The sequence below is a fragment of the Lepidochelys kempii genome, chromosome 13 (assembly GCF_965140285.1).
Source record: "Lepidochelys kempii isolate rLepKem1 chromosome 13, rLepKem1.hap1, whole genome shotgun sequence".
Taxonomy (NCBI): domain Eukaryota; kingdom Metazoa; phylum Chordata; order Testudines; family Cheloniidae; genus Lepidochelys; species Lepidochelys kempii.
The window spans coordinates 19,747,494-19,775,324 of NC_136392.1; the positions used below are offsets into that span (position 1 = coordinate 19,747,494).

At 44.8% G+C, this 27,831-nt stretch overlaps 1 protein-coding gene across 5 annotated transcripts; it reads left to right on the top strand.

Moving 5' to 3' along the window:
• The first annotated feature begins 16,538 nt into the window (after positions 1-16,538).
• Positions 16,539-27,821, top strand: TTPAL (alpha tocopherol transfer protein like). 5 transcript variants are annotated; one of them, XM_073309586.1, is made up of 5 exons: positions 16,539-16,620; positions 18,399-18,852; positions 19,577-19,770; positions 22,517-22,627; positions 23,571-27,821. In XM_073309586.1, exons 2-5 carry the CDS (start codon positions 18,414-18,416, stop codon positions 23,844-23,846), a joined length of 1,020 nt encoding a protein of 339 aa, XP_073165687.1. In that variant the 5' UTR covers positions 16,539-16,620; positions 18,399-18,413; the 3' UTR covers positions 23,847-27,821. The 5 variants fall into 5 exon arrangements, with proteins under 5 accessions (XP_073165687.1, XP_073165686.1, XP_073165689.1 ...); XM_073309585.2 differs by having other exon boundaries at positions 16,568-16,620; positions 17,401-18,852; XM_073309587.1 differs by lacking the exon at positions 16,539-16,620 and adding an exon at positions 16,642-17,621.
• The last annotated feature ends 10 nt before the right edge of the window (positions 27,822-27,831 follow it).

Here is a 27,831-nt window from a genome sequence, read left to right on the forward strand (position 1 = left end):
ACCACACCCTGCTCTAAACCATTAGATAATGTTCTCTCTCTGGAGAGTGTCAAGACATAAATAGGGGCATTTGAGCCTAGGATGACCAGAGAGCAAGTGTGAAAAATCAGGGCATGGGGCTGAGGGTAATAGGTGCCTATATAAGAAAAAGCCCCAAATATCAGGACTGTCCCTATAAAATTGGGACAACTGGTCATCCTATTTGAGCCCCTCAGTTCCATACTGTTCTCATCACTCCACAAAAATCACCCTCAGCTGTCACTTAGGAATTACCCCTGGAGTCAGATGTATGTGAGTCTGATACTCTTAGTCCCTTGGGGTTGTAGTCCACTGCACTCCCAGAGGCTCCAGGCCTGGAGGAGGGCCGGGCACCTGGTTACAGGTTTGCATTCGAGTGTGATTATTTCCTGTATGAAATGCAGCTCTTTGCCCCAAAGCTCTCAGTACTGCGGAGCCCACAGGCAGAGCATTCCGCAATCCTGAGGCCTTGTGAGAGGGGAGATCTTCATTCCAGTGTTGGCTTCTCTCTTGGCGCTGAGAAACACGGACCGTTTGCCGAGCAGAGGCAACAGGCCGGGATATTAATTAGCTGAGATGACAAAGAGCCCAGCAAGTTTCTCGCAGGGCTCTGCTGCTTCTTTCCTTTCCAGTGAAATTTGGGCTGGTGAAAGCTGCCAGATTGACAGCCTCAAGCCTCTCTTTTTCAAACCAGCGGCTACTGTATGGGCATCAGCAGGGCAAGCTTCCCCCTACTCTGCCCCTCTTACTGGAACGCTCTCCTCTAAGAGTCAAAACAGAACAAACTCTGTTTCTATAATATCCTGGGCCTCTTTGCTGAGGCTGCCATCAAGGTACTGGCAAGAGGCACAGATTCCTGAACAGCCTAGTCACTGCCCCCAAGATGACTAATCTTCCAAAGGATCCACAGAACCGTGCAGCTAGCTTTGCTTTCATTCCAGGGTGCTGGAGTGTTGGGAAAGACTAAGTCTTAAAGAAAAGTAAATTAGACTACCGGAATCCTGTAATATTTAATGTGTTTTGGATTCTCCCACCCCCACTCCACTTACAATCTATTCTCAACCTAATTCTTGCAAAATGCTGGCATTGTTGCAGACCTAGACGCTGGGGGAAAAGGAGGGATGATGATTCTTTTCATGTAATACACTACCCTTTGCATACGTTTGCAGGGCTGCGTTGCATTGTGCAGTTGTGTATCACGTTTGCTTACGTTGTATTTGTGTATGCTTACATACTTGACTGTGTACTTGTTTACAGTTTCCTGTTTGCATGTTGGCACGAGTGGGTGTGTTTGGGCAGGTTTGTGTATGTGTGCATACAATTGCCTCCTTGTGTAAGTTAGCAGATTTGTGTGTTTGTGTGTGTTTGCGTAGGTTTGTATATTTGTATGTGTTGGTATATTTGTTGCCATTGTGCTGTAAATGAATGGCTGTTGGTGTTGAATTTGCACTGTACTGTGTGTAGTTGCTGACTGTAACCGTTTGCATGTTTACACGTTCGTGAACTGAACTACGTATTTGCATAGGTTTATATGTTTGTGAGCAGAATGTTTACATGCCTTCTCAGAGTTAAAGTTGTCATCTTTATGTAAGCGGGGGAATGGTCCCACTATTGTGGGGAACTTTCCTGGCTTCTGCACTACCCCAGTGAGGTGGGCTAGCGAAAGGATCTGTGTCCTCGCTCCCACTTCCTTTATCCAAAGGCCTCCCTGCACTTGAGGACTCCCCTTCCACTCTCCTGTCTGGCAGAGTCCTCGTAACCCCAACAAGGCTGGGCCCAGGATTCCTGGGGGGCTCAACCCCCAATCTTGCTGCAGTCACCAAGGACAGGGGCTAGGGTGTCCCTGCTCCGGGGTACTCTCTCTGCACTAGGCACTTCCCTGATCCATTGATCATTTCATACAATTTAAAGCAAATGCAAGTTATTTAATCAACAATTAATTAAAAAAATAATAAGGAAAAATGGGAAAGGTTAAAGGAAAACACATCACCCCGCCCTGTGGCAGGGAATATCACAAACAGTTCTCCAGAACGTCAGTCTGCTCCTTGTAGGTCCCAGGCCTCCTTCTCAGGCCCTGGCTGAGCTGCAGGGGTGCTGCGGGTTGGACATTTGCTCTGGTGGTGGCCACATGCCTTCGGGCTTTGGGTGGTGGGACCCTTCTTCCCAGCATCAGCCCCCCATCGGGTTAAGATCCCCCTCCCAGTCTGGCCTACAAGGACCCTTGGCTGAGGGTGTCTTTCCGCGCTGGACCCTTTGCCCAGGGTCCCCCCTTGGCTGGCCCCCATTGCTCACCACACCTGGCTCCAGCTCCAGCCCCAGCCCCAGCTCCACTCTGCCTCAGCACTGATGCTGCTACTTTGCCTCCAGCCCCCTGGGCTGCTTCTCTGGCCCCTCTGGCTCTGTGGCTGCAGCCCTGCTCCCAGCATAGGATCTGCTCTCTCTGCGTTGCTTTTCTGGCCCTGCTGGCTGGCACGGCTCTGCTCCCCAGCTCAGCTCGCGCCCCTGCTTTCTCCTTAGCTCAGCCCCACTCTGTCTGACCCAGGCAATTCCAGCTCACAAGGAGGACTGGACCCACTCTGGCCTCCTGACTCCCTGATTAGCCTGCCCGCCCTGTCAATCAGGCTGATCTGGAGCATTGGCTTCTCCCCATTGTTCCTGGGGTCTATCAGTCTCAGTGTCCTGATTTCCCATCTACCCTTCCCAGTTGTTTTGGTATTGGGAGCTAGCCAACCAAAACACCCCCACTGAGTCTTAGTAAGGGGACAACAGTCCCCTTACATTTATAAAAGTATCCTACAGGCCAAAACTATATATGGGATCATGGATGTAAGGACTAGGGGGAAAAGATGACTAAGTTCCCTCTGTGCTTCCTGTATTCTGGGGCAGTGCATGGGTCTTCCTCGCCCTCACTGATTTATGCTCCGCTTTCCCGGGCCCCCTATGAACCCTGGTAAGCAGAGAACAGATGCAGTGGGATGCACTGCAGCCATGCCCTTATCCATCCCCTATGCCATGGGCTCTGAGCAGAGCCAGGTTTACACCAAGAGGAGGCCCTCTGCGCTGTGGGAATGATCAGGATCTGTTTCCACCTACTTTAAGGACTCTTTACATTGCCAAAGTGGTGTAAATGTGGCCAGGAATACCTGAGAATCAGGCCCATGTTGCGCACAGGGTTTTCCTACCCAAACTACATTCTGGGCTCTGCTTCTTGCGACCTGGCTTTGCAGGTTGACAGGCAAAGCCAAGAATTTCAGGATGGGCAACTCCCTACTCAAATACTGAGCAAATTCATGGTGCTTGTATCATTTGTAGGCCCCCAAGGCTCAGCCTACATACCCTGGGAACCTTTGCCAGGCTCTCATGTGCTAGGCACTGCACATAGGTTATCTTTATTACCGGACTGTTATGTTTGCTCAGTTTAGTGATTAAACATCAGTTTAAAGCTTTCTCCTCTAGCTCTGCTGTTTGAAGTTGTGATCTATTTTTGGCTTCATACAAATCACCCATCCCACCAGGACTGTAAAATGTTTATTGCTAATGGTGGCAAACTTAAAGAAGCCAAGATAACTTTCCCAGGCTGGGCATTCAGATTGCTTGGATAAGTCAATTTGTGAAGCTCATTACATGAACCCATTAAATATAAACCAGCCCCAACAGCCATTCAGTTACAACACAATGACAACAAATATCCTAGGGCTGGGGAGAAGCCAGGGGCTGCAGAACTGAGAAAAGCATGAACTGTAAGGTACAGTCATAGCAGAGGACCATGAGATGGGTCAGATACACAAGCAGACACAATGTGTGGCCTCCGGAGTCATAAAATGCAGCCCTGAGCACTCTCTCTCACACACCCCCAGAAGCACAAGGGGGGGACAAAGCCCTTTAGCGACAGGATTTATTTGCTTGGGAGCTAGGAGAGCAGGCAGTTCTCATCTGTCTGCACAGGGAGACAATCCTGATTGGGCACACTTATATTCAAGAGAAACAATCATGCAAATTCTATATGCAAATTAGTCACAGTCCTTAAGCTCCAGGCAAGTTGCAAAAGGTGTTTCTCAGATGGTATCATGAAGCTTGGGTAGCCCTGTCTCACATGACTCTGGGTGAGCTTCACTTGGGGGCTGTGTGGCTTATGCCACTGTCTGTCTGGGCACAGGGCACCTGGCAGTGGATATTCTGCAAGGAGAAAGTGGCCACAGAATGCAGTAGCTACCTCTCTCTCCTTAGGGACCTGCAGGGGGCAGCGTAGTTGGAAAAGTGGGTGTCCATCCCTTCAGCAGCTTCTTCAGATGGGGCTCCCCTGGAGACCTCAGTGGGGGAGAGGGCGAGGGTAGAAAGCTGCCCTTTCTTGGCACAAACCCAGAGGGAGGATGGGAATAGGAACAATTAGAATGAAGTTTGCATCTCCCAGCTGGCATGAATCTAGTCCTCTGAGTCTAGGCTCATCTGTGCCTCGTAGGTTTAGAAATCAGTCTGGAAAGCTCAGGAAAACAGATCTCTTTGGGAGATTTCTGCTACTTACTATTTAAATTCAAACTGGAAATAGCATGGGAGCAGAAATTTTGGCATCCTGGGGCTTCCTAGCACAATGGGGCTTCGACCTGCTTAAGGTCTCTCTCGGTGCTACTGCAACATAAAGAATAAATAACAACGAGAAACCAGGCAGTGCTGAGGTGCAGGGCAATTAATATTTTGAAATTTCCCAAACATTTTCCTACATCATGAAACATTTGGGGGAGCGGTGTATGAAATGCAGAGACCATCCGAGCTGGCCCTTTCTCAGCGTTGCCACCTCTCATAGTATTATCCTGTCTCGTGACATTTCATCTGTTTCTGTGTGAGTCACGCCACTTTCATTTCAAAGAAAAAATAAAATGTCACAGTCTAGGCCTCGCTGTTGCAGAGAAATGCTTGGAAAGGTGACCCGAATGCTTCTACAAGGCTCAGAAAGCAACGAAATGTTGGGTTCTTCTTCTTCCTCTTTTTTAAATTTCATGATTTTAAAGCCAATTTCATGATTGTGCAGGCCTCGCCTCATGATTGTTGAATGCCTGGGACTAGCAAAACTGCTTTTCAAACCCTAATTTGCAAATATACTGCCTCACTATCCACAATCTGTGACGGCAAACAGTGAGCAGTCACTGCTAGCCCCAAGGTTAGATGTTTTGACACAGACACAGAAGAATAAAATTAAGTGCTACCGGTATGTATCCAAATTAGGGGGAGAAATTCTGAGCTGAACTGGAGAACAGCATTCAGATCCAGGTGAGCCTTAGCCTGGGGTTTGGGAATCTGGAGAAAGGCAAAACCAGGGCTAGAATTTGGGTTCTTATGCAACAGCCCCCAAATCTCATGAGCTGCTCTTGTCAGCTATCTGCCATCTTGGTGTAAATCTCATGCAGCCCTTGTGGTATTTCAGCCCTCGAGGCTGTCCTTGACAGCTTTCAGCCCTATCTGAACTAGAGGTGGAGAGTACACTCTCTTTCCAGGCTGAGAGGCGACCTAGAACCAGTCACAAGAGTGGGTTCAGATCAAGGGATTTGAAACACTCCTCCCACGGCATTCAAAATGTTTTGGATTCAAGGAACCAGCTTTGGTCCATCTCTTTAAAACAAATTATTTTTGCCAGCTGCATTAAACAAGCCTAATCCACAAACTATTTGGGAGGAAATATCCATATCCATTTATTTATTTGATATTTTAGGGCCTGTTATGCTTGGTATAAAAAGAGGCCCATTCACTGAAACAACCCAGAACAGACAGTGCAGACAATCTCTGTTAGCACCCCAGTGCCTCATAAGAAAATCTGGGAGGTCAGCGAATTGAGTCTTCCCTTTCTTGCTTTACAGTAATGTCTTGCAATTGCATTAACTCTGCACGTCTCCAAATGGCAGCACATCCCTCCATTCTGTTGCTGAAATGTGTGTGTCCCTGTGCTGGGATTCCTAGAATTGTATTTTATTTGTTTGTAAGATTTCCTAGTATGACAGCTGTTAAAGTAGTTGTTATTTTCATAGGTAGCAACCTACAAAGGTATCCTGTGCATTCTGTCTGCAATAATAACGTGGTTTCAATGTGATGTGATTTTCCAGAAGCCAATCTCATCTTAAATTAGACTTTCAGCAAATTTCAGCAAATGGCTCCTGGCCCCAAATATTTGGTTTTACATAAAGGATGTTGCAGAGGCTGCAGATCTTTTTTCACAAACCAAATCATCTTGAAACTGTTCATTGGAACGAGCACTTCCATGGGCTTTGATCCAGGATAGCATCTCTATTCAGGAAAGCATTTAAGCCCGGAAACTGTGCTTTCCTGAGTGGGGTCTATAAGGGTAGAACGGAAAAGTATCCAGAGATCCAGATGACTTGTAATGAGATTTACTGTAGATCCCTCAAATGGATCCAATGTCTTAGACGATGTGATCCCCCACTTTGTGTGCCCAGCCTCACCAGCTGTGCACCTACCTTTTTTCATGATCAGACCTTAACTTTTCACCTTCCTCTGTAGCATGGGGTGCAGGTCACTTGCTAGGAGCATCTCAGTATCTTTTACCAAATCAATTCCCTGCCATTTGCAGGTGCCTCTGCCATTGGTGCACGTTGGTCCCGCCTATTCTCTGCCAGTGGTACACAACAGTTTAGTCTCAAGAAGGCTGTAATATATTGGAATCAACAGTGGGGTAAGTAGGTGGTAATTAGCAGACCGTGATGTGCAGGAGGTCAGAGTGGATGATCTGGTGGCTCCTTCTGACCTTGAACTCTATGACTCTAACTACAGATTCTATTATTTTAAAGGTTTCAGAGTAGCAGCCATGTTAGTCTGTATTCGCAAAAAGAAAAGGAGTACTTGTGGCACCTTAGAGACTAACCAATTTATTTGAGCATCAGCTTTCGTGAGCTACAGCTCACTTCATCGGATGCATAAAGTGGAAAATACAGTGAGGAGATTTATATACACACAGACCATGAAAAAATGGGTGGTTATCATACGCATTGTAAGGAGAGTGATCACTTAAGATGAGCTATTACCAGCAGGAGAGTGGGGTGGGGGGAGAGAAAATCTTTTGAAGTGATAATCAAGGTGGGCCATTTCCAGCACATTTCCAGGAGTTAACAAGAACGTCTGAGGAAGGGGGGGGGGGGGGAATAAACAAGGGGAAATAGTTTTACTTTGTATAATGACTCAACCACTCCCAGTCTCTATTCAAGTCTAAGTTAATTGTATCTTATTCCTTATTTATTGTATGATAAACACCCATTTTTTCATGGTCTGTGTGTATATAAATCTCCTCACTGTATTTTCCACTTTATGCATCCGATGAAGTGAGCTGTAGCTCACGAAAGCTGATGCTCAAATAAATTGGTTAGTCTCTAAGGAGCCACAAGTCCTCCTTTTCTTTTTATTATTTTAAAGTTGCTTTTCAAAAGAATCGTCAGCAAGAACAGTGCTGGTGAAAGCTGCTGGCTTGACAGCGCTGGAGACTGAAATCCAGAGCAGCTACAGCAGAGGTAGTAGCAGTGCAAGCTTCCCGCACACGTGCCATGTCCTGAATTCAGATCTCTGCCTTCCAGCTGATAAGTAGGGCCAGATCCTCAGCTTCCATAAATCAGCATAGCTCCATGGTAGCCTCCCTGCATTCCTTAAGGTGTCACCACTCCCTGCTGGGAAGACACCGAATCCTGAACTCAGGGCTTGGCCGAGGAGAGGAGAAGGAGCTGACATTCAAATTCTTCTTCTTTTAAAAGCATTTTCAGTAATGTTTTCAGCACCATGGATTCTTTGTTGCTGGCTTGCAATATTTTTTTTTATCGGTTATTATTGCTGGAGTACAGCATGTGGTCACAGAGCTGTGCAAAAAGTGAAGAGCTTGAATGTGTTTACAAAAGCCTCTGAGGTCCTTTTTAAAAGCTGACTTTGTTCCTAACCTGTGCTTTCTGAAAGGGGGCAAGGGACAATTTTCTTTCAATCTGAGAGAAAGTCTTAATAATTACATCGACTGTACAAGTGTAAAAAAAAAAAAAAACCACCAACAGCAAAAGGCAGTTCAGGCCTATTTAGGGGGGTTGCTATCAGATCAGATCCTGGATCTTTGCTGTTTTTGATTAACCTTGTGGGCGGTCAATGAGTCTGAACTGCAGTGTGCTGCTGTCATGCTTTGGAAGGATTTGGAATCCTGTCTGGTTTCCAGGGCAGTGTCATAGCAGTACAAGGACACCTTGTGTCACCCCAGACTGGGTCGGGCCTCTGACTCAGGAGGTTAGCAAAACAATATGTGACTGGAAAAACACCGTCATGTACATTTCTCCCCGGAAACATCAGGAGAACAGGCACAGAGGATCCCCACCCGCAGAACACCAGCATCCCATATTCTGCTAACTGGTCCCAATGTTGTTCATACATGTGGCTAAGGGACTGCAGTGAAGCCTTCCAGAACTCACAATCCACCCTCTTTGCCACACCACCTCCCAGACCCAACACTTGGGAAATGATCATAATCCAATTCCAAAGAGATTTAGGGGGGCATAACTTAGAGCCAGGGTGCTGCACAGGAAGAGTGCCAAAAGTGCACAAGGATTATAATGGGGGTAACTGTGTGGTTAAAAGTATATAAAAATGGATCCAAATACCAAAAAAGCCAAACTTGACTCCAGGCTTAACATTGGCCCCAGTTTTTCCGGTGAGCAATTTTGGGTGTATTTAGCTGAGTGGGAAGCTACCACTTCTGGATGCCATTAATCACATAAAATCCTCAGTACAAAATTGGAGGCTGGCTTGAGCCTCTTTAAACCTTCTGTCTTCCTGTGCAGATGCAAGCCAAGCCAAGCCATGCACCCAAGAGAAGAAGGAGGGGAAAGGTGAACATAACAGCATTCTTGCTTTCAGGAGCACCCCACCCCCATTAAGAAACAGCAGTGAGCAGTATAGTTCTTTTATGGTGTAGTCAGTTTAGCAAGCTCTGCTTGTCCCCTCCGCTTCACCCTGGAATTGACATGCTTGTAGACTGAAGTGCTCTATTATTTAGCCCAAGAACAAACACAGCATGGGCAGCAGCAGTGCAAACACCCCCACAGCTGAGCCGCCAATATACATAAAACCCTGGCCTGGAGGAACTGAGATAGGAGCTCAGTCTCCATGACCCATCCTTGTCCTCTAGGCTGAGAGTGCCATCAAGATTGCTAATCATGGTGGGGAGGACTTTCAGTTCCTACATCAGAGTCAGACCTTAATGGCCTATAGATTAGTGTTTCCATACCCACTAAGCCAGCTAGTCCTCCACAAGCCAGACATATCTTTCTTATTTCCACAAGTCAGCCGGCTGGTGACTATTTTTGCTCTTGGATAAACAAGGGATATTAGTTTTATAGGCCAATGGAGTGTTCTGAAATCTAGGCTGACTACTCAGGCCAATTGCACTCACTGAGGTAAGAAATGTCTGAGAGGTTTGCTTCCCCCCATGCAGTAAGTGCCAGATATATGGAGAAATGTGTCTTGGGAAAATTTCCCAATTCCCATTAAAGCTAAGTTTTAATCGGCTGTTAATATGATTGACATAAGGGCAGGGCTTTGGAGCTGTGCTCCGGCTCCGCTCCAGCTCCAGGCAAAAACCTGCAGCTCCACTGCTCTGGAGCTGCTCCTCAGGCTCCACTCCAAAGCCCTGCATAAGGGACTGATCCAGCTCTCACTGAAGAGGAGTCTTTCCATTGACAGGAGTTGATTTAGGCCCTAACAACCAAAGATCCTTATATCAGGGAGACCTTGAGAGTTTGCAAATAAGGATGCATGATAGGGAAAGGCTGCAAAGAGCCAATGTAGCAGCTGGAGGGGAGGGAAATACGATGGAAATCCACACAAAATTAGAACTGTGTGAATAACCAATTTTTTGGTTCACTGGCAATTTTAAAAAATTGGTTTGTGTTGACCCGGAAAAAAATGGTTTGGAATCTTGGGTGAATTGAATATTGACAAAAAATTGTTTTGGGTCCAATGATATATTTTGTTTCAGTTTTGACCATTTTAAAGGGGTTTTGATGTTATTAAAATAAATTAAAGGACATTTCAAAAAGAAAAGTTATTTTGAACCAAAAAATATCAAAAGACTTTGTTTTGAAAATGTTAGAATGAAAGATTTCGACTTTTTCTGAAATCTTTTAGCTTTTGCAGGGGAGGGAGGGGACAAACATTTTGGCAAAATTGACATCAATTTTCAAAAAGCCACAGAAGCTACATCCTTCTCCAAAGACGTTTCAGCTGAAAATTGTTGCTCAGCTCTACACACAACACAAACCCTTCAGAAAAGTCCACAGCACAAAGACCCTTGGCAAACAGAGAGACTGTCAGTCTGGAGAAACAGACTCTCTGCTTAGTGAACTATTGGATTAGCTGCTCTGACCACACAGGCTTTGGAGCTTCTCTTTGCTGGTAAACTTCTGGGGGACTTGAAAGTTGCAGCCAGCCTACCATGTGTGCATCATTTTGCAGGCATGTGATTTGCAGGGCAGTGTGTCATTGGGCTGCCAACTCTCCAGGATTGCCCTGGAGTCCCCAGGATTAAAGATTAATTTTTAATTAAAGATTCTATTGTGTGATGAAACCTCCAGGAATACGTTCAACCAAAATTGGCAACCCTAGTGTGTCATTCAATGGAATAATAAACAGTATTTTGGAATGATAAAATCTTGAACTGAAATAAAATTAAATTGAACCAGAGAAACTGATTCTAAGGGAAACTAACCCTTTCCTCCGTAGAAGGCTTCCTGCTACAGTATTTGTCAAACAGCCTTTGACTCCCTCTGCTGGCTGCAGGTGTGTAATGCCCTGAAGGAGTACAGCAAAGCCCAGCAGAAATGACCCTAATTTATTTATGTGCCAGCTATCTTGATTGGCAGTAGCAGGGACATCCCTGGTATTTTAGATAAGTATTCAATGCTTTTGTGCTTTGTCCCTTTGGAGACTTCTCCTTGTCCCCTGTATTGCAATGCAACAGAAAGGCATGTCTCCTCCCCCAAGCTCCTATCTGTAGCTTTCGAACTCTGGCAGGTCTGGAGACTGAACATATGTTACTTATTATTATTTATTATTTGTGTTCCTGTAGCACCTCAGAGCCCCAATCATGGACCAGGACCCAACTGTTCTAGGTGCTGGACAAACGCAAAACAAAAAACAGTCCCTGCCCCAAAGAGGTCACAGTCTAGGTAACAAGGAATGTTCAGACACTAAGATGAACCATGAGCAAGAAGAAATCAGATGATCTTAAAGGTGACAGCTCCTGATTGATCCAAAATAATCCTCAGGAATAAACTAACCCACCCAAATGCCCCACCTCATGTCATGGCACTGTTGGGGGCTCCGAGGTGTAGGACTCTTGCTGAAAAATACTGTAGCCTCTTTATATAAGGAAAGGACACAGGCTCTCTTCCCTCAGGGAAAAAACCTGCATTTCCTCCCTCCAAATAAAAGATCATAAAATCATATTTACAGGTTAAACCCTAAACGAGTCTGTATTATAAGGAAGTAGCTGACTGTTGCTTATTAAGCACTTGTGCTTGTTTCATTGTAACTGGAGCCTGTGTTCCGTTTTAGCCACTATCTGTGACCCACATGGTGTCAGTCATAATCCCTGAAGTGTCTGTAATTCTCTGGATGAGTCACTCCTCGATGGGCGACCACACCTAAATGCTGCAGAAATTGCCAATGGTGGCTCAGTAGAGGGTGCTCTTCTCTTTGAGCCTACACCTCCTGTGTGAGCGAGGGGTGCGATTCCCAGCTTGTGTTGGTATACTTGGGCTAGCTCTCGCTGAGCTAGTGTGCTAAAGGTAGCGTCCTGGCTGCAGCAGCACCGGCGGCAAGCCGTCCAGAGGACGTACCCCCGGGGCCCAGGCGGGTTTGTACTCAAGGCAGCTAGCTAGTGCCGCCACTCGCTGCTGCCTGTGCTACCATGGCTACGTTTCTATTGTTAGCCCGCGAGCTCATGAGAGCTAGCCCAGGTGTGTCAGTGCAAGATGGGACTCGCAGCCCGAGCTCCAAGTCTAGACATAGCCTGAGTCGGGGCAGAAACAACACCCCTAGCAGGGTAATAAGAAGCACTGTGCTACTGGAGGTACCACGTTTTGAGGTGAGCCGTGAAAACGACATTCCTGAATACATAAGGTCATGAAAGACCCCAGGCTATTGTCCGGTAAAACTAAAGGTTGGTCAATCCAGAGGCCTGGCCAAATTCTAGCTCAGATGATCACAGTCTGCTGACCTATATTCCCCCTGAAACTTCACGCAGGTCCAAGTCTTCTGTCCTAACAATGAACCTAGAACCACAGTTCCTCACTCCCTCTCTTGAACTGCTGTGTAGCTGTGCTGCATGTTGTTAAACAGCTACCATGCTCCACCTCACAGGTAGCTATGTTACAGTAGTGGATTAAATGATCTCTACAAATGGGCTGTCCCTTTCCCACCTCAGTGGAGGATTAGTTAAGCACCTGAAGTTCCTCACATGAAGACAGTCAATAGAAAAGGACAAGCTAACTAAGACTCTTGGATTCTACATCTTGCCAGCAAAGGCTAGATAGGCTTCCCTAGAGCATGCAGTAATCCCTAGAGGAATAATTTTGTTGCTCTGGGGCATCCTTTGCCTTTGACTGGATGATTGAGGTGCAGCTCCCAGCTTCAGTGCACTTTAAGGTTAGTTCTTTTATGAGAGAGCCAGTGTCTCTCAGGCCCTGCAGTGGAGCTGTGACCCCAGTTTCCTAGTTTGGCACTCCAGATGCCTGTTGATATTTTTTCATCTGAGTTCATGACCCAAAGATGTGACATGGCCTGGCCTATTTAGATACCCATGCTTGCTCTAGAAGGTGTCAGATCCGAGTCACACTAGTTCTATAAGGCACACCCCTCCTAAAACATGATCTGACTAAAACAAAGTATTCCCTCCACCCCAGGTCATAATGTGACCAGCCCCTTTAAGGGTCAGCAGGCTCCAGTGCACCTGCGACTGATTACCTGCGGGCCCACTGGGCTTACGGTAAGGCACCTGTGCTTTATAAAGTGGGGAGTAGAAACTGTTCAGGCTGCAGCTGATGGTGGTTTCTCTCTCAGGTGATTAGCTTGTTCTAACTCAGAGACTTTAAGTTTGGGAGCTCTGGTCAGGGTCCTGAGTGAGGACCTTATGAACCGATTATTGTAATTGCTCCTTTCCTGAAACTCCATTAAAGGGCACATGCTATTCTGTGAGTATGTGTGGCTCACTTCTCCTTGCCCAGATCTGTTAAAGCTGAACTTTCATCCAATAGAAAGAAATTAAGGTAGGTCACACCTGCTGTGCCATGCTAAGCCACAGGGGGGCATGTGAGGACAGCCTATGCTCTTACACCCCACTTTTGGTATCTGATACTCTACAAGTCCCTGAAGATCAATTCCAGATCAGTTTCTAGCTAAAATATGATGTGTCTAGCAACTTTAATGCGCAGCTGGAGGAAACACCGTTGAGGAATATAACTACAAAATAGGGTAAGAAACATTCATCCCTAGGACAATGGGATTTAATATTTCAAATTCCCTTAAGTGGCTGCTGAATCAGAGATACTAGAGATTAGACAGACCTATTAGTTTTCCTGGATGTCACCCAGAGAAGGGTTGTAATTTATTATATATTTACTAGTGTTTTGGCCAATGAGTTTTAAAAACCCCAAGCATAAGGGCTTCCACTGCTTTCCTTAGAGACTATCCCATACCCTGATACCTCTCCATCTAGATTTTCCTGATACTGAGCTAACATTTTTGTAATGCCATCCTATTTCTCACAGTGGAGCCCCCACTTTCATATACACCCACTAATAATTCCTTTCCCTTCTTAAGGTTCACACCCTTCAGATGCTGCCAGACTCTCAAGCACCCTGATCAATTTTGTTGCTCTTCACCCAACTCACTCCAATTTGTGTCAATACCCTTCTGGAACTAAGGTTCCCAAAACTGAACAAAATATTCCAGGCACAGCCACATCTGACCCATATAGAGAGCGATAATAATCTCTCTGCTCCAGGACACCTTAGAAGTGTAGCCTCAAAATTCCACAGGCCTTTTCTGTGGCCATTTCACACTGCAAATGCATTTAATTTGTTGTCAGCTGTGTCCACTAAATGGTTGTAAACTTCAGGAACTTTGTCTTCATACTTGCTTGCAAAGTGAACAGCACCAAGAGGGTGCTATATGCATAATAAATCAAATAAAATAAAACAATGCCTCTCTCAACTAGGTCTCTTTCAGCATTTCTGCTTCTTAGGTTTCTCCCTGTCACTGAGCTGCCTAAATTATTTTTTCTTGGCTCTTTCAGGTGTGTGTTTCCTGAATCTACTTGTTTAAGTGTGATTTGCTTTAATGCAAAAGTTATTGCCCCTAACTCAATGTAAATTTATTCTGAATCTCATTATGATAGATAAAGATGAATTAAATACTGGACTGGAAGTTGGTGGTTGCCTAGGGACTAGTGATCATGACCTGACTACATTCAATATTGGAAAACAACAGGACAGTCATAACTAGTAATATCTTCAAAAGGGCTAATTTCCCAAATCTGAGGAAAACTGTGAGCAAAATTGATTGGGAAGACAAATTTAGACAGAAAAATGTGAATAAAAATTGAGAATTCTTTAAGAATAGTTTATTATATGGTTAAAAAGCCATCATTCTACTAGCAAAAAAACAGAACAGCTTTGACTAAAAGCCCATCCTAGTTCAGCAGCGAAATGAAGGCAGCAAGTAAAAATAAATAAATATTTAATATACCTATAACAAATTAATAAGGACTAGATAGCAATCTGCATATATTAGAATTTATTAAGTGCAGAAAATTGATGAGGGAAGCTAAAGACACCTGAAAAAAAACCATAGCTGCCAGGGATAAAGTTAAGAAGTTTTTTCAAATATACTAGGAACAAAAGAAATTCTAGCAATGGTATAGGTTAGATGAATATGGTAAAATTATTAATAATGATACAGAAAAGGTAGAAGTGTTCAATAAATAGTTCTTTTCTCTATATGGAAAAAGTAGAATGAAGTACGCATATTGTAGGAGAATGACAAAGTGCTGTCCATTCCACTAATAACTGAAAAGGATGTTAGACATCTGCATCGAGTGATGAACATTTTTAAATCAGCAGTGCAAGATAACTTGCACCCAAGAGTCCTAAAAGAGTTGATTGAGGAGATCTCTGGTCCACTGATGTTAATTTTTAATAAACCTTGGAATACTAGGAAAATTCCAGAGGGGTGCTAATATTGGGCAATAGTCAAAGAAGGACAAGTGGGATGATGCAGGTACCTATGTGCCAGTTTGACTGACATCAATGTAGGCAAACTAATGACAAGCTGATATGGAATTCAACTGATAAAGAATTAAAGGATAGGAATATAATTAATGCCAGTCAACATGGTATTATAGAAAATAGGTCTTGTCAATAAATCCAATTTCATTCTTTGATAAGATTATAAATTTGTTTGATAAGGGTAACCATGTAGATATAATGTCCTTAGACTTTTACATGGTGTTTGACTCAGTACCACACAACTTTTTGATTTAAAAAAGGCACTATGCAATATCCATAAAGCACACACTATATGTATTGCAAACTAGCTAACAAGCAAAAAGAAAAGGAGTACTTTTCTAACACATTTATTTGAGCACAAGCTTTGATGAGCTACAGCTCACTTCATCAGATGTATTGGACGTAGCTCACGAAAGCTTATGCTCAAATAAATGTTAGTCTCTAAGGTGCCACAAGTACCCCTTTTCTTTTTGCGAATACAGACTAACACGGCTGCTACTCGAAACCTAGCTAACAAGCAGATCTCAAAAAATAGTTGTCAATAGCGAAATAATCATTGACTATGGATGCTCTGACACGGATGGGTTTGTTGTACCAAGAAGCAGGGCCCCGCTGGGACCAGTGATCCTGCAGGCAGCCCCAGTGCTGGGCTGGGGACTGTGGTCTCTGCAGGGGGTTGCACTGTGATATGCAGACCCTGCTCTGCTGGCAGGACCTGGAGCTGCTTCCCCAGCCCCAGGAGGGTGAAGGTACCAAGGTGTGGAGTGCACAAGAACACACACACCTGGAAGGTACCACAACGTGGGGGGGGGACATATCCTCACCCCCCCCCCGAAGGTACCATAACATGTGGGGTGGGGAGACATGGCACATCTTGACCCCCTCCCCATTCAGGTATAACAGTGGGGGGCAGCCTCACACTCCAGAAAGCATAGCAATGTGTATGGGGGTGGGGGGGACAGCCTCACCCCCCTGGAAGGTACCACAACGCGTTGAGGGGTAACGGCCCATCCGGCCACCCCGCACCCCCAGAAGGCCCTACAACACGTGGGGGAGCAGATCCTCCCCCCCCCGGAAGGTACCACAACGGCGGGGGGGGACACCCTGACCCCCCACGGAAGGTACCGGGGGAATTAATGCGCCCCCTCCCCCACGCCGGAGCCCTGGCGTTCAGCGCGTGAGCTCTGCCGCCGCCTTTGCGTCACTTCCGGCGGGCTGTGGGCGCTGTGGTTCCGGGGTCACGGTGTCTGATCCCCCGGAACGGTTCCTCCTGCTCGGAGCCGGCGCTCCGGTAATTTGCCTGGGGAAGGCCCGGGCGATGGGGCGTGGCGGGCCGGCGTGAGGAGAGAGACAGTGGGGGAGGGGTGGCCTCTCTTGCCGTGGGACCGAGCGCGTGGAGGGGCCGGGGGCGCCCCCCCCCGGATTGGGGGGCTCGGTGCTGTCGCGGGGGGGGGAGGGTCTGTGACATTGATACAGGGCCTGGGAGGCTGCCAGTCTTGCCCCTGGCGCAGTGGCCGGGACCTGGCCCCTGTGCCCGACTGAGCAGGGTCCCCTGCCTGGGGGCAGGTGTTTAGGGAAATCGGCCCCCTCCCAATCGCGCATGGGCGCCAGCTGTGGTGCCTAAAGGGCTGACAGCCCCGGCTGCGAACAGATGGGGGTGATGCTTAGCCCTTGCTGCTGGTATCCAGACTACTACCTAGCCTCCCTGGGGTGTGACGAGAGGAGACACGTCCCAGGAAACAACCCAAACGCCCATCCTGCTCCCTCGCACCGAGGCCCTAGGTTCTGCTGCAGAAGATGAAAGGATCAGTTTATGCCGTTGCATCAGGGAGTTGATCCTGTCCGATGTTTATACAGATGATCCCTACTCAGTACTCTAGGGGAAGGCACAGCCTTCCCGTCGCCCAGCACCTCTTTCAGAAGGGCTCTGTGCAGGTGAATGGGAATCACAGTAGCCACAAATTTAATCCTATTTTTTCCTAGTGCCAGTCCCAAGTCAAGCTCCAAGAAATAACTCAAATATAGTATTTCATCCTTTATTCTCTTCCCCTCTCCCTTGTCCACTCACCAGATGTCCCTAACCCCTGTTTGCCAGAAGCTGGGAATGAGCAACAGGGAATGGATCGCTTGATGATGACCTGTTCTGTTCATTCCCTCTGGGGCACCTGTCATTGGCCACTGTTGGAAGACAGGATACTGGGCTAGATGGACCTTTGGTCTGACCCAGTATGGCCGTTCTTGTGTTTAGGCAATAAAGGACTCTGCAACATAATTCATATTTCCAGTTTGAAGGTATCTGCTGTTTAATCTGCTATATATTTGAGGAACTGTTGCAATAAGAATTTGTTTCTGTATCCACTACACTTCTCCAGTCTGTGCACTGCAGTACTTTCCAGTATAATTAAGACAGGTACTTCTGGAATGCTACACATCTGACTATAAAGTATCTAATTGCCAAAATGATATAAATGTCATAAATGCTCATTGGCAGTTACACACCACTTTGTAGGGGATCTCAATGAAAACTTCCTGCTGCAAGCCGATAGAAGAGTTTCTTAGGGTAGTGATTGTGACTTGACCAATGCCTTATGCAGAGACTTAGAAAACTTCAGTCAGCTGTATTGATACAGATCTGTTGGTGTAAGAGACCCTAAAAATCCCAATCAGGACAATTTATATCCAAATAAAAACTGAAAGTAAATGAAATGCTAATACAAACTTATGTCTCTTTGATCTATTGCTCGCAGTTTATTGGTGGCACAGCTCCATAGCTCTGTCATCATCAACTGACTTATGTGCAAAAGCTTCTTCTAATATTATTTTATACCGTTTTGGGGCATAAAACAATGACATGGTCTAGTAATCTGATTCTAGGACAGGGACACAGGAACTCCTGAACGCTAATTCTGGCTCTAATACCAATTCCCATTGTGCCTGTGATTGAGCCACTTAGCCTCTCTGTGCCATAATTTTCCCACCTGTGTATTGGGGATAATACATATCATGTAAATACTAAGCATTATGACTGATAGTATGGGGATTATTTGTTGTGTGCGTTGTTTTGGACAGACTTCCTGCTAACTAATGTCAGGAGACAGTGGTTGTACCCGAACAAGCCCATCCGTGGGGTCTCCATCAGATAATGAGTTCCTGCCAGATCGGCCAAGGTATGTGTGCTCACTGTCTCCTGAACTTATTGCCAAGGCTCGTGAAGAGCTGCAGGAGAAACCTGAATGGAGGCTTCGTGATGTGCAAGCCCTCCGAGACATGGTGTGTAAGGATTACCCTACTCTGGGCACATGTCTGGACGATGCTTTCTTGCTAAGGTTCCTTAGAGCCAGGAAATTTGATTATGACCGAGCGCTACAGCTTCTGGTGAACTATCACAGCTGCAGAAGGAGCTGGCCTGAGGTCTTCAATAACTTGAAACCATCTGCAATTAAGGCTGTCCTAGCATCTGGCTTTGTCACTGTGCTGCCTCACTTGGACACTGAGGGACGCCACGTTGTCTGCATTCGTCCAGGTATTGTAATGCCTGAATTCCCTGGTTGGAACAAGATTCTTTGTGTCTTTGAGGTATCTCTGACTGTGCCAAAGTCTGTTTCTTGCTCCCTTGCAGACACTGGTGACTCTTGCAGATTACATGGTATTGCTTCCTTTTGAAATCTGAAAAGTTACTTGTGAAAGGATTAATGTCTGTTGTTTGCCCAATTTAGATCACTTTTTTCCTATTTTAGCAATAGCTGCAGTTGACTAAAACCAAAAATACAAAGTGGGTTAATGTGGTTGCCTGATGATTTGAGAAAAATATGAATGTGCAATCAGCCTGAGATAGCAATAAGTCTGCTGTCTTCTAGATGCACATTTATAATAAGCCTCTTTGACAACAAGCTGGGGGTTCAAGGTGGGGCAAAGAGCCTCTGACATCCCAAATCTGCTTTCAGTGCTGCCAGGTTTGCTGTAAACTGTTTTCATACTTTGCTTTCCCGTCTACCTGCTTTCTTTCTGAGATAAAATGATTTCTCTTCTAGTAATCTGTGCTGGGGAAAGTAGGGGGTTCGTAAGATCACAGTCTTTGCTCCTTGAAGTAAGTATGGCATCTTGCTTGAGAAATGTTACTGTGAACTAGGAGTGTGGGTGTTAAAGAATAACTTTGGAGTTCTGGGAAATAGATCATCATTTTTTGGCATATATATATAGTCATTTTATATTTACTTTCCAAATAACCATACGTTTTGTAACCTTAGACAGATGGACACCAAGTAATTATCCAATTACTGAGAACATTCGTGCCATATACTTAACATTAGAAAAACTCATTCAGTCTGAAGAGACCCAAGTGAATGGAATTGTAATCCTTGCAGACTACAATGGAGTCAGTTTATCTAAGGCATCTCATTTTGGTCCTTTTGTAGCCAAAAAAGTGATTGGAATTCTTCAGGTAAGACCTGCCTTGTGCACTGTAAACTACTGCTTCTATGTCTAGAGTTCTGCTAATGCTAACAAAAATATTCATATGTTGGCTTTTACCTGAATGCTTTTAAAAATGCGTTTCTGCCTTCTGCCAGCTCTTAACTGGTTGATGCTGGCTGCTAATGGGTCTGACTTTATACTCCGAGCCTCCCAAGTCTGCTGCTACTTTGGGAACTTGAAGTTTGAGTTGTTGAGCCCGCTTGCCATCTGGTAGGGGGAGGATACATGAAGTAAGACTAGGAAGAAGAGACCCCCTTGCTGATCTTTGAGTGTTGATAATATGCTCTGCTGTACAAATGGTCTTTGCTAAAGGAGCTTCCAATCTAGATGGGACATAGAACCATTCACACACTGAGCCTTGGGTGATTGCGCAGATTTCAAGTGGTGCTGCAGGAATTTTGCAGAGTTGACTTTTGAAAGTCTTCCCTGAAAGTTGTGTTTTGAGGAAAGATTTCTAAGAGGAAAGAGGTTGAGAAGAGAGAGGCTGCTCCAAGCCTAGGGGGGCAGCATAGAAGGAAGTGCAAAGCAGACATAGGTTACTTTGTCTGAGTGGCAGGAGAGGAACATAATTTTAGTTGTAGCATTTTCTGTAGTCTAGAGCAGGGGCGGACAAACTTTTTGGCCTGAGGGCCACATCGGGTTTCCGAAATTGTATGGAGGGCCAGTTAGGACCCCTGCCCCATCCAACCACTCCTTCTCCCTGACGGCCCCTGGAACCCCTGCCGCCTCATCCAACCCCTCCCTCCTTCCTGACTGCCCCCCTCCCAGGACCCCTGCCCCCATTCAACCGCCCTGTTCCCTGCTCTCTGACCGCCCCAACCCCTATCCATACCCCGCCACCTGATCCCCGCTCCGAACTCCCCTGCCCTCTATCCAACACACACACACACACCCTTACCACGCTGCCTGGAGCACTGGTGGCTGGCAGTGTTACAGCCGCACGGCTCAGAGCACTAGGACAGGCAGCCATGCTGCCCGGCTGGAGCCATCCATGCCACCGTGCAGCACAGAGCACCAGGTCAGGCTGCGGCTCTGCAGCTGCGGTGCCTAGCAAGATCTCACAGCCCCGCCGCCTAGAGCATTGCGCCGGCAGCCTGGCGAGCTGAGGCTGCAGGGGTGGGGGCTAGCCTCCCAGGCCAGGCAGGACGGTCCCGCAGGCCGGATGTGGCCCATGGGCCGTAGTTTGCCCACCTCTGGTCTAGAGGGGAGCATGGTAATGTAACTGTGGGCAAGCTCCTCTTGAATGACTTTCTTCTTCCCGTGAGCTTTAGTCTAGTCTGAGCTGTGCATGCTTTTTTGCTGGATCCCTGCAGGGAGAATGGGGAGAGTTCCGTGGAGACAAGAATAGACACTTAATTGCACACTGGCTAATACTTCTCACCGTTCTTACAGAAGTTCCACAATCTGAACATGATTGTTTTGCAAAGTTCTGTCTGAATCCACAATGAACTTACACAAGTAAAACGGGTGATAAATTTCAATTGATAAATACAGATATAATAAAATAATTACACAGAAGTTTGGGTGAGGGACTAATACTTATTTAACTTGCCATTGAAGACCCCAGTTGAAATATGGTGTAAGTCACATGTGAGATGAGTGTACTAGTTCTTATTTTAAAGCAGATGCTATTTGGCACACTTTGAAAGCCTGTGGTGAGAGGAGACGACCCCAGGGCTAGAATAATCGGAGTTTTTGCTAGCTAGATTTGGGGTAACTTGGCTGACGCATGCAAAGAAGCTTGCCCAGATTCTGACCACACTACCTTGCTTTTGCAAGAGTTATCAATCTCTCGCTGCCAAGAGCCCCCAGCTTCATTAAACATTTTACAGAGGGAAAACATTTGTGCAGTGCAAGTGTCCACTCTTTAGTCCAAGCAATGAATGCGTTCTCTGTACGGCCAGAGTTGGTTATTGGAAGAGGGAAGCGTCAGTAACTCAATGATGAGACCATAATCCTTAAAAACACCTTTTTCCTTTAGTGATTCTTCCTACTGAAAGCCTCCCAGTGAAAGCACCATGACTAACCTTATTTTTTAATTGCAATTTATACTGCAGAGCCCTGTGTTCCACTGGCAGCTGAGACAGCCTTCTAACCTCCCTCTGCTCCATGTGCTGATGTGGTGTCCACCAGTGTAGGGCCCCTTTATCTTTTGCAGTCAATTTGACCAACTGTTCAGATTTCCAGTTGAATAGTAGCAATAGGTTTTCTCCTTCTGTGCAAATACATGAAAGTTTTCCCAAATAACATGGGCTCTGACCTTTAATCATTTAAAATGCTTTGTTTAAAACATGGGCTTCTTTCTGGCCAGTCAGTGCTTTTGATTCCCCAGTAGTACAGGGAATCTGACCCTCAGAATCCAGGGTCATTCATTTTGCGTAATTTTTATATAGGAGCTGCTCCTGCCTTAATTAAAAACATATTTTTTCAAAAGAAGACTGGGGCAAAAGTAGAGACGTAGTAAATGAAATGTACTATTGGTGGTACATCTCCTGATCCAAGAGTGCTGTCAGGCTCTATGTGAGTGCCAGACACTCTGGTTTTTGTCCGATTCTTGCACCCATATACTTTACTTCACTGCATCAATTTACATTTGAACTGCAAATAGAATCTTGGGAGCAATTGGGTTGTGTGGGCAGTCAGTGTCAGGAAGGTTAAATAGAAAAAGCTGTCCAGTGTTTCTAAACCGCTGTAAAAATCTCCTCCTTCCCCAGGATGGTTTTCCCATTCGAATCAAAGCTGTCAATATTATAAATGAGCCTCGCATATTCAAAGGAATTTTTGCCATCATCAAGCCTTTTCTGAAGGAAAAGATAGCAAACCGGGTAAGTGATTGTGCCTTTTAATATTGGACTTAATGACAGGCTCTTTGCTGGACATGAAATGTAATGAATATTGAAACAGATAAAAGTTGGAAATGGCAGTGTCCTTTACTCAATCTGCCTGTGACTATATCATCCTTTGCTTCCTGGCTTTTGTCTGGCTCTGTCATAACTGTATCACTTTGAACATGCCAAGGGTTAGGGAGACTGGTCAGTAGGATTTCTCAGAAGAATGACAGAAGTGATTGGCTTTCTTTGATAAATACAACTTGACATTTTACCTGGTTAAATGCACATTTTTAGGACCTATATTATGTAATCAGTATAGTAACTTTCTTCTGGAGTTGGGATTATTGAGCCAACAGCATCCTATGCATTAATGTTATGTTTGTTGGAGGAAATCTTCTGAGTTGTCCTTTCTCTCACTCCTCTTTATTCTTTCCCTTCCTTTCTCAAAGGTCCTGTGTTGTTGTAACTTTCTCATCAGCTAAACAGGTTGGATGCAGTTCCCCCTGCAGTTCGTTGATTCTTCTCTTTCACATGCAGAAGAGGATGCCTCTCTCCACAAGGCTGAGTGCTGCCTTCTCTGCACTCCCAGTCCTTGTGAATGAGTTTAGACTCAAACTGAACTGGAAACATAGTTATTGTGATTAAGATTTACTAGCTGGATCGCCTATAAGGCGAGACTTTCAAACAGGTATCGAACTGGCTTCTGCTCTTGCATGCACAATGTTGTGCACTGTCCTTTGCAAAAAGAAAATGATGTTGCTTGCAATTGTGCATGCAGAGCCAGTTGAAATATGCCCCCTTAGAATTATTTAAAGAGCAAAATAGACTCTCCCTACTTGTCATGTGCTGGTCTCGCTGGAGTTTTAAAATGCTTAATTACAAGCTGAAAAGGTTTCTGATACTTTAATAAAATATATTTTGGGATTTTCTTCCTTAGTTTTTTCTTCATGGCTCTGATTTGAATTCTCTTCATCAAAACCTTCCACAAAGGATCCTTCCTGAAGAATATGGTGGCACGTCAGGGAAGCTGGATGTCGCTGCCTGGAATGAGTTGCTGCTCGCCTCGGAAGAGGATTTTTTGCATGACTTCTCTCAGCTGGTTCTTCCAGGTGACAGCTCACCATCTGAAGCTGTAATGAGTGGGGATGCTGAGGAGAAGCAGAGTGAAGAGCCTCTGCGAGGCATGAAACCTCAACTCTACTACTGTTATTAACAAGTCAGTTAAAGGAAGTTTTTCCTTGCACAGTCAGTCTAGATGCCCTGTCCTGTTCTGAAAGGAGTAAGAACACAGTGGGGTTATGAACTCTTCCTTACCCCAAACCTCCAGTTTGTGAGTAGAGGCATTTTACGCTGTGGAACCAAAGCAAGTTAAAGTGGGTGAGATGGGGGGGCAAGGCAGAGTTCTCTTTGGAATCTAGGCAGGTCACACAATTCCCAAGCCACCTCAAGTGTTAAGGATTGTTAATCTCAGTGTGAAAGATGCAGTCTAGCAAATTCCTCTTAATAGTAGTGAGAGAAAAAATATCTCATTAGAGTGAATCTCATAAGTGTGTCTCTCAGGGTAAAAGGCAGAAAAGACTTGCTAGTTTGGCAATCATCAGAAAATAGCATCATCACTGCACCCTGCAAAGTGAAGCTCTGTCAGTGGAGATTGTCAGAAATGTCCAAGTCACAGTCCTGGACCTAATTACCTGGTCCTGTCTGTGTACTAGCATGTTCCAGGAGTATCAGAATGTGTACTGGAGCTTCTCCCTGATATTTTGCACACTCTGTGTGTGTAGAATTCCTAACAGATTTGCCCTTTGGATTTGAAAGGAGAAAGTTACCGTAATTTTGTAAACATTGTGACTAGTTATTTCAAAGCATAGTGTAATCAGACACAAATTCCACTTCCAGAAAATCGAGCCTTTCAGATCATGTATTGCGTAGCTTTTTTCCAATAAGATGCAACTTTGAATATTTACAACAATATAGACAACCTGAGAAGAAGTGAGGTCATTCACTCAGATATAATCAGTTGCTCTTTCCTTCAGCTCTTTCCTGCCTTACTTTTCAACTTCCCTAAGTAACTTAAATAGAATCTATGTGGAAAGATTTTGTAGCAGGTAGCATCTATAGAAGGCAATATTAAGTAAGAGAAAGCACGGTAGTTCTTGAGCTACATTACTTTGGATAGAATTTTTGAATCTGAGTCTTCGTAAACCAAATGCAGACAGATATTTTTAAAGAATGTTCAGATTTGTTGTATTGCCGTTGTTCTCTGTTCATGTTTGTCCTGATTTAAGTAACACTGTTGCTATTTGTCATCCCCTTGTCTTTGGATGGCAGCTTCTTTTGTAAAGTGTAGACTTTGGTCAGTTCTGTAGGGCTTAAGCTTAGGTTATGTGTTCCAGTACTTTAGATCCTTAGTTCTAATGTCAAATGAGGTTAACACGTTCTGCATCTGTGTAGGCTATTCCCCAAGTTCATTCTGTGTCATGGTATTGAATTTTAAATGAACTCTGAGCACATTATCTTTGCACGTCATGCACTATATAAATAGTGCAAAGGTGAAACCTCATTACAGCCAGGAAAGCACACCGCGTTATTTAAAAGGGTTTGTCAGTGGACAAGAACACTGATTATAACCAAACACCTCATCTTTATAGCACTTTTTAAATGGCTGGAATTTCTTTGGGGGGATAGGGAAGGTAAATCTTTTTACTGAGTGCCGAGTGGGAAACAGGGACCGGTTATCTTACTGTAAATATGAAAGGTATGGTCTCAAGGAGTTGGACCATCCTTTTCTCTGAGTGCCAAACTGTGCTTGTTTGAATGTCTCTTCCTAGATTACACCATAGCATAACTTTGTTGCCAAAAAGAGTTTGGGAAGGAATAGATTAGGGAAATCACAGCTCCCTGACTTGGTAAAATGCTAGCTCTTTTATTCAAGCGTGGGATTGGGTTTTGAAAGGACTAAAAAGTATAAAGTTTTTTCCAGTTAGCAGTTCATAGCTCCAATGGGGACAAGAAGTTCATATCCTGTCACTTGAACAGAAAGACTTTAACAGAACACTTTTACTGTTGTGTAGGATGCTGGCAAGAGTCTATTGAGAGAATATAGCTTTCTTCTTTCCTTCCCCTTTTTAGGTATGAAAGATAATAGGAGCCTGCCTCTAACATCAATGCATGACAGCCCCTGCCCCTTTCTATACTAGTCTTAATTTTCATGGGGGAAAGCATTTCAGGTGAGAAATATCATTCCCGTCATTAACAATCAGTCAGCCCCCAACTTTTGTGCAGACCTGGCAGAAATGCAGGGCTGACTAGTGTCCCTTCATTTGAGCAAAACTTTCCTCTCAGATGTACTGTGCAGTGCTTAACCTTCACGTTGCTTGCCGTTATTGTGGAGATAAATCCAGCTCTTCTTCCACCTAGCAAAATAAGCAGAATGTGGCATAGCTTAGGTTGACAATTATGGTTTTAAGCAATCTAACTAAATTAACTGCCAAAAATGTGTTGGGGTGTCTTGGATGGTTTGAGTGAATACTATTAATTTCCCTCTGTCCACCATGAAAAATTAAAAAAAAAAAACCACTCCAGGATGCAGCATTTGTCTTTGAAGTGGGTGCATGGCAGGCTTTATTCTTCCTCTTTCATGGTTGGGTGGTTTCCCCTCTAAGACTACATCTACACTGCATGCCCCTTTTGGTGGCATGTAGCATACACACACTGCATTTCTCCCTAGCACTAGTATAAAAAGCAGCACAGATGATAAAGTACTCCTTAGGTGAGTAGAGGAAAGACATGCCTAAAGCTGGTGCATATGTATCCTACTTGCCCACATAGTGCCTCCCTACTCACTGCTATTTTTAGCAGCATAGTGTCCTGCTGCTAGAGTCTTTCCCCAAAGCAGTGAAAGGTTCTGGCACTGAGGAGCCACCAGAGCCTCTCCTGCCCCAGAGCCTTTCCTTGGCATGTGTAGCTACATACCAGTGTGGATGCTGCCTCTGCCCTGCATGCCACCAGGGTGCAGTGTAGACATAGCCTAAGAGGAGCTGCTCTCAACTAGTGAAGAGGGAAAGCTCCATGTTAGAAAACTTAACTTCCTCCTTAAAAAGGATTTGTAGGGGGGAAAGTCTCCAGCAACCAGGGCAAGACCTGATTTTTTCAATGCTTTTTCACTGCTTTTTCACTCTGGCATGCCTTAAACTATGGCAACCAAACTAGATTTCATTTGTAGCCTCAAACCAAGGTCTTCTTTAGAAGACAAATTGACAGTTTGTAGTACTTTATCCTTAAACAAAATAGTTTTGGTCATCTTACTTGTAGATGGAGACTTAAGTTTTCCTCTCAGAACTTTTGTTTTGGAGTTGTTAGACTCTTTGGAATCTAGCTTTTAAATTCATGATAGCTCTGTCATCAGTAATACAGCATATGTAAACAAAGCCAGTACATTATCCATTACTATCAGCTGTAACTTTTCCTAATTCCCTCATGGGGGCAGATGCTTTGCTTGTCTTCCCAGAGAAAGTGTGGACTCTCACAAAAGGAACTAAGCTTAACATCTACATGCTGTTAATATTGGTACCCAAAGCACTATTTAAAAAAAAAAATTGTAGAAAAGTTGAGCTGTCAAGCCCTTTAATGACAGGCAGCCCTTGTGTCTCAGAGGTTGATGGAATTATGAAGCTAAATAGGTAGTGTAGTTGACAACAGGCCCACACTTCTAGTGACTTCTTATCTTTAAAGTAGAAGGGAAGGAAGAGCAATGGAGTTAACTCAAATCCCTTTCAGTATTAGAATTATCTGGCTGTTTCAACTAAACTTTTCTAAAAATCAGTTCCATGTGAAGCTAGCTGAGTGAAAACAATGTTAGAAGTAACAATTCTGGCTAGGCATTAACTGAGAGAAAGATACTCAAACTGCCTTGGGCAACCTTGACTGTCTCATGGGAAGTAGGACAAAGGTTAATTGCATACTGTAAATAAAATACTTGAATTTATATGAGGGCAAATAGGTGTTATATATTCAGAGGTCTTTTTCAGGGAATGAGGGTGTTTTGGCACAAGTTTAGTAATATACCTGATTGTTCAAATGATTTTGCTTTTTTGTTTAAGTGGACCTAAAGTTGTTAGGTTTAATATACATCTGTTATTTTGATAAAATGTTTATTTTTATATTGCATTTTATAAAATGGAGTGGTCGATGTATGTACT

Bases quoted from the DNA above. Each gene is read 5' to 3' on its own strand.
- TTPAL (XM_073309586.1), top strand. From the start codon at position 18,414: ATGTCAGGAGACAGTGGTTGTACCCGAACAAGCCCATCCGTGGGGTCT. The intron at 19,771-22,516 runs GTAAGACCTGCC...CTCCTTCCCCAG, and splicing joins AAGTGATTGGAATTCTTCAG to GATGGTTTTCCCATTCGAAT. The intron at 22,628-23,570 runs GTAAGTGATTGT...TTTCTTCCTTAG, and splicing joins AGGAAAAGATAGCAAACCGG to TTTTTTCTTCATGGCTCTGA.